The 6,740-nt window shown below is 43.7% G+C and overlaps 1 protein-coding gene across 1 annotated transcript in view; it reads left to right on the forward strand.

Annotated features, from left to right (window-relative positions):
- Nucleotides 1–6,740, forward strand: part of EML1 (echinoderm microtubule associated protein like 1) — a 90,256-nt gene that overhangs the window by 32,579 nt on the left and 50,937 nt on the right. Inside the window, exons 3-4 of the mRNA XM_018561085.1 lie at nucleotides 2,736–2,856; nucleotides 4,521–4,571. Of these exons, the coding sequence (XP_018416587.1) occupies nucleotides 2,736–2,856; nucleotides 4,521–4,571 (172 nt within the window). The remainder of the gene's footprint in view (nucleotides 1–2,735; nucleotides 2,857–4,520; nucleotides 4,572–6,740) is intronic.

Consider the following 6,740-nt stretch of genomic DNA (forward strand, 5'->3'; position numbering starts at 1 on the left):
TCTTATGGTCTTCTTGTGGAAGGGTGCATTATGTGTAAGGAACGTTTTATTGCTCTGACAGTGAACATTACCCAGGATCGATTTTTCTTCAGAGGGAAGTGAGCATAGATAGGTGAGTATACCTTGCTACAGAAGGGCAGTTCCTATTATGAAGCCAAATAAATAGCCAAAGTGAGAGTGTCTGTTTAAATCTATAGTAATTTGGATGTTTCTATGATCCTACCCTTGTATAGCATATTCTCTTATTTTTATTTTTTGTTCTTGTCCCTGTTGTAAAGATTTCCTCTCATGTCCTGGTCCAAGGGCCACTACCCCTGGAACCAGACATGAAGGTGTTCTCTAGACATTTGCTTAGTTTAGTTTTGATTCGGATTTTGCGTTATTTAGTTTTTCGAGATTCGGGTTAGAAAGTCAATTAGTTTCGGGATACGGGTTCGGACGAAATTCGTTAGCGTTAGTCTGTATGAATTGTCGTTTCGTTCGTTGCAGCAAAGTGACATTTAAGGGGAAAAATATTTTTTTTTTCCCTCAAATGTCACTTTGCTGCAACGAAATTTCCTCCAACAAACAAAATTTTGTACAGACCACCGCTAACTAATTTCGGAATCGGAAATTCGGATTCGTTTGCATTCGTTATATCTGTAATTCGGATACATCCGAATCTCTGAAATTTCGTCCAAATTTCGGAATGAAACGAATCGCACATGTCTAGGGTTCTCTGTATTGGAAGCCCAGACAGCATAATTGTAATAAACTCAATATTATTACCTAGAGGTTCATGGCGGGGAAACATTGTACAAGGTTTGTTCTATTTTTTGGTTCCTCCCTTAGAGTGTTTTGTATTACATTACCTCCTTTTTTTTTTCATGGAAAATGTGAGGTGTTATCTTCTTTATACAGCATCTGCTGCTGGGAAGGAGAAACCAAAAGGTAACAATGGAGCATCATCATCCAGAATAAAAGTATACAGTACTGAAACAGAATGCCTCCAACGATGCATGTGGTGTTTTTTTACAACTGTAACAAAATTGACTGATTGTGATCGGGAAAATAAAAAAAAAAAATATTTCGTAAGATTGTTGTTTAACCCGTCTTGCTGTGTGTTTTTTTTTTTTTTTATAATCCCCTTACTTTCATTTATTTTTAATCTATTTCCCAGCACTTCAGTTATTACCGTATCTCCAGCATTGTCCCCTGCAGACAACTCTAAAGTCATTGGTCCTCATCTGGGTTGAATGATGCCCAGTTTCATTCAACCTGCTTCCTATAAGCCCAGGGCCTCAAGGATACACCCCCTTTAGGTACGTTATATAGCTGGCCTGGGTTCACAGGAGAATGCTGTGGGTAGCAGTGCCACATCATTATATGGTCTTGTTGACTCCAGCATTCAGGACCCATCCACTGCCAGAGGAAGAGGACTCGTGATCTCATGTGATTGGCCTGGAGATCCTTGCGAAAAAGGTATGCATGTATGTAAAGGAAAAAAAATAAATGGTGTGGGTGGGAGGTCTCCAGGCTTTATTAAGGGTTTGTTCCCTTCAGGGCAGGTTAACACCATTTTCTGGACCAGATCTGGAACGCAGTGCATTGGGTTTTTGCTGTGATTTTTGCCACGTTTGGGAAAAAAAAAATGTTTCCGCTTAAAATGGTCTTACAGGTGCGTTCCAGTGCGTTTTTATGCGTTCCAGTGCATTCCAGACAAAATAGGACAAGCAGTATTTTTCTGGTCTGGTCTGGAATGGACTGCGCTGGGGTGAACAGAGGCCAGAAATAGCATAGGGATACATTAGGATGCATTTTGGGTCCGGAAACAATCTGGTCTGGTCTGGAGATGATCCGGACATGGTGTGAATGGGCCCTGAAGGGTCGGTTCATCCAAAACAGATTTTTCATAGTACTCTGAGAAATGTATGAGGTGTCATTGCTGACATCACAGTGGAAATGTTGGCTGCCGCTGTCTTTTTAATACATTGAGTCACTTACCCAAAACAAATATGCAGAAGAGAGAAGTCAAAGTGAAGTCGGAATGATCTGCATACTGTATCACCATGGCTGCCAGGGAACTAGCATTATCAGGAGAGATCAGCAATGGCGGCCTACATGCTTCTTTAACGCAGGTTCGGCGTGAACCCAGCCCGGATCTGGGGTCCTTCTAAGTAGGGAATTCCTCGCCTTCAGCTAGAAGTAAGCAAAGGGTCAGGATGCAGTGACATAATTGACCTTATATGGCTACATGTCTATATTTGGTAAAGTACATTAATGGCAATGTGGCCATATAAGGTAAATTATGTCAACACATCAATCCCGCCTCTTTTTTTACATGCAGCTGCCGATCGGGGATCACCCAGCCCCTCAGCTGATAGGGTGGAAGTGCCCATGCTTGGAGGAGCTTGGGTTTGGTCATCTCCATTTAATACAGGCTTCCTTTAAGCTCCCTTTTACTGCTAGGACAGATTTTTAAACATTCCCCCCTTTACATCTTCTTAAACAGGATTGGGTTGTTGCTGATGTGAACATAACACCTACTTGTAACATTAAACCTGCCTTGTCACACATTACTGTTGCTGGTTTTTATTTTGTCAATGACTGTGAAGGTTTCATCAATCCTTTTATTCCAGCAGAACACTAAATCGCTTTTTTTAATTTATTTGATGTTCTGCTAACTAACAGTATGCTCGCTATCGAAAAACTAAATGGCAGATAGAGTGGCTGATATGTTTGTTTGATTTTTACAGCTAGGCCCTTGCCACTGAGGACAACAGTAAACAGCGAGACCATCTTACCAAAGAAGCCTACCGGCTCTCTCCCATCTCCGTCAGGGACCAGGAAAGACATCGTTCCGCTAGCATCCAAATGGTGAGTGGACCAGATGGAGAACCTGATCTAGGGCCGGTGCTGTGTTTGTCACCTACAGGGGTCCCAGTTTCCTGTGCAATCCTAGATGCAAGAAAACTGAAGCAAGAGTCTGATTGTGTTTTGTTTTTTCCTTATTGCTTGAAGGAGAACTATGGGGAGAGTGAAATCCATTCATCCCCATAGTTAGTGCTGGTGTGTGACACTGCTGCTCTCACACGTCGTCTGTATAGTTCAAGAGCTGAACAATCACAAACCCCCTATCCCTTGGATCTTCTTCCTGCAGAGAGCGTTGCCTGTCAGTCATCTCCCTGCAGGGATTCCCCCCTCCCCTCTCCGTGGCTCCAGTGCTGACTTTAGGGACAGACAGAGGAGGGGGCGGGCATGGCTGGCTCTTGAGAGGCAGCTGTCAATCAGTTAGGAGGGTGGATTCTGACAATATTGTGGGGATCTTTCCCGGCTGCAGCGCGGCTCTGCATTGTCGGCATATAGCATGCAATAGGCCGCTATTTGCTGAGTTTTGAGTCACAGGAGGACATTAGTAAATGTCCTCCTGTGACCCAAAAGAGAACTAACAGCCAATAAAGGTTGGGCCATAGTTCTCTTTTAAAGAAGGTCTTTACCCTTTTGTTTTGATTTGTTTGGAACAGTGATGGTGCAAGTCTGTGGGACTGACTCTACTTACCTTGGCAAGTTTGCCATCTGGATACTGCTGTGCATGTTCTGCTGGTGATCTCCTCTCAGCGCTGCTACTGATCGGTTAGTAGGCTCTGCTGGCTTCCTCATGGGCGGGAGCATTAGGGGGAGTCGTGAGGTGGAGAAGTCCCAGGCTTGCCAAACACTTTCCATCTGAATGAAAATTAATCTTTTTTGCTGAAAGATTTTTTAAGGATTTGAAATAAGTTTCTGAAAATAATAAAATATAAAGAGAATGAACAGACTATAGTAGCTTGACTAACAAAATACAATTAAAAAAAAGTGTTTTTGTTCGCTTTTTGTTAATATTTACTCCTCCTTTTTAATAAAAAAAAATATATATTTGTGTTTTATCTGTTTTCTCTCTTTTCTTCGGATTGGGCATTGTGCTCTGCTGTAGATATATTAATACTAATCTCTTTAAAGGAGAAGTATGGGGGTCAGTGTTTTTCCCCATAGTTCTCCTTAGGGTAACGGGAGAACACAAACTAGCGTCCTCCTGTTACCCTAAGCTCAGTATACCCCGAGCTACAGCTCACGGTATACTGAGACGCTGCAGCCGGAGCGGATCCCGACTTAGACGTCGAGATCCGCCCAGCTGCGTGAGTGACAGCTGGCTCTGCCTATCTAGAGGCAGAGCCATCTGTACCCGCCCCCTCCGTTCCGCCAGTCAGCGCTGGCAGATCGGAGCAGAGAGCTGTGACAGGATTGAGAGGTGAGCGAACGCCGGTATGTGTTCGTTCACCTCCCGATCTACTGAGCCGACCTGTGACAGTCTCATTGTCACAGGTCGGCTAGAACTATGAGGTGAGTGGAAATCACTCATCTCATAGTTCTCCTTTAACAGACTGAACGGCAGTATATGTATGTTGGGATAGCTCTGTGTGTCTGTGCTCTTTTGTCGATTGTGTGCTGACATGTCCTTGCACTCATTTACACTCTGCTTCTTTCCTGCATCATTCTGGCTGTAGCAAGTCTGTGCGTCTCATGAATACATGTAAAATAACTAAAGCCACATCCAGGTAAATGCTTTTCACTACTTTCCTTTCCACTCCACACAAACAGCCTGATTGATTGTAAAGTTTTACTGAATTTTTAGGATTTAGTTTTAGTGACCTTAGACTTGGCATCCTCCCTATAAAATGTATATTTTAATTTGTAAATGCAAAAGCTATAGGAATGTATACAGTGTGTGCAGCATCAATGTGCTTACACAGCGCGGAGACTCCATGATTGATTTTCAGTGGGTGATGTCATCGGAAGACCGGTATGGGGATGCAAATCCTGGCAAGCTCCGGATGTTCCAGCTGCAAGCAGAGTTTGTTGATTGCAATCCCCCTCCTGACCCCTCATTGCATTCATGGCTTTCACACAAAGCTGGTTTGGGTCGGAGAATGGCAATACTTTAAGGGCAAATATATTGTACACTGGCCTATAAAAAAGGTATCAACAGTGGAAGCTTGTTATGTGTTAATTACGTAGGCAATAATTGCTGAAAATACCCAATAAAAATAAATGACTCATGACGATATTCTTGGCTTCAGCACTTTGTAACTGACTCAAACAAGAATGCAGCAAGTACAGTCATGGCTCCTAATTGGCATACTCTTTCCAGGTTAGTGACTGAGAAACTGATAGAGGAGCAGCATGGCGGCTAGGCAGCTGGTATTTTCAGAAGAAGGCAACTCGCACATTGCTCTCATGATAGGTTTTCTTTAGGGATGCAAGTAGGGATGCACCGATACCGTTTTTTTGGTATCGAGTACCAATATTTTTTTTTTTTTCCCATTAAGGAATCCGAGCGGCATGTAATGACTCGCCGCTCAGCTACCCGATTAGCAGGGAAGCCGTCTCCATGCTACCTCGTTTCTAGGTGACGAGAAAGCATGGAGCCGACTTTCTGACCAATCGGGAACTGGGGAGGCGGGTTATGACTCACCGCCTGACTTCTTGATTGTCCAGCTTCCCAAACAATCGGGTTGGTCAGGAAGCCGGCTACATGCTCCCTCGTCACTAGGTGACGAGGAAGGATGGAGCCGTCTTTATGGTCAATCAGTAAGCCGGGGGGTGGGCAACGACCTGCCACCCGGCTTCCTGATTGGCCAGCTTCCTGACCAACCACAAAGCTGGGTGGCAAGTCATTACACACCGCCCGGCTTCCTGATTGGCCGGGAAGCCGGCTCCATGCTCCCTCGTCAAGTGAGCTTCATGCTCCCTCGTTAGTAGGAATCCCAAATCTGCTGTTTACAGTTGGCAGCGATCACCCATTCAAGCTAATGATCGGGTGACAGCGGCCGCATATGAAAGCGGCAAAACTCAGGCACACCGCATGTAATCGTATGTAATAAGATCAGGAATCAAACACTAATCCTGTATGCACAATCAATGACATCACTATCCCTGGACACACAATCGTTTCAAATGCGGCCGCTGTTACCCGATCATTAACTTGAATGGGTGACAGCTGCCACTCGTAAACAGCTGATTTGGGATTCCTGCTGCAGGAAAATGCAAGTTACCGACGCAGGAATACCAGATCGCACCTACATTGTAGTAGCTTTGGTCCCTGTTTACTTTAAAGTAAAAATATGACGACTGCAAAGGAAGAATCAGAATAGTTTCCTTGGCCTACCCAGATTGGGAGAATTCTTCAATCAGGCACGGACTTTTTTATGCCAATAGAAACATTCCTCTGTGAATATGAATGAGAAAAAAAATGATGGAAGGTGGAGACAGGAATTACTCAACATAACCAGCAGATATGTAACACTGTACAGAAAACGTTTGAGGAAGACCGGAAACTCCTGATTTCTGTAATTCCATGCATTCCAGTGGTCATAGCGGTAGACGTTTACAAAATGTGACAGTTGAGGGCTACAAATATTTGCAATCCCATTTCCACAAGTTTTGCTTTTCACAGGTTTTTATAGATTGGCCCCAAAGTATAACAAAGATTCCAAGCTGATATCTCCTCAGTCATCACTCAGCAATCACCATCATCTACTTGCCAAGTATCTCCAAATGCCACGTTCACATGTTTCAGACCACATCTGTTTCTTAAAGGGAAACTCCATTTTATATGCTTTTGCCCGAATTGGTAATCTGAGCCAGGGCAAAGAATGATCAGTTTAGGAATATGTGTTACTTACCGTAGTTATACCAGGTCTTGACATTTTTTTTAAGGTCAACAT

This window comes from Nanorana parkeri, unplaced genomic scaffold (genome assembly GCF_000935625.1).
Source record: "Nanorana parkeri isolate BGI_ZX_2015 unplaced genomic scaffold, ASM93562v1 scaffold499, whole genome shotgun sequence".
NCBI lineage: Eukaryota > Metazoa > Chordata > Amphibia > Anura > Dicroglossidae > Nanorana > Nanorana parkeri.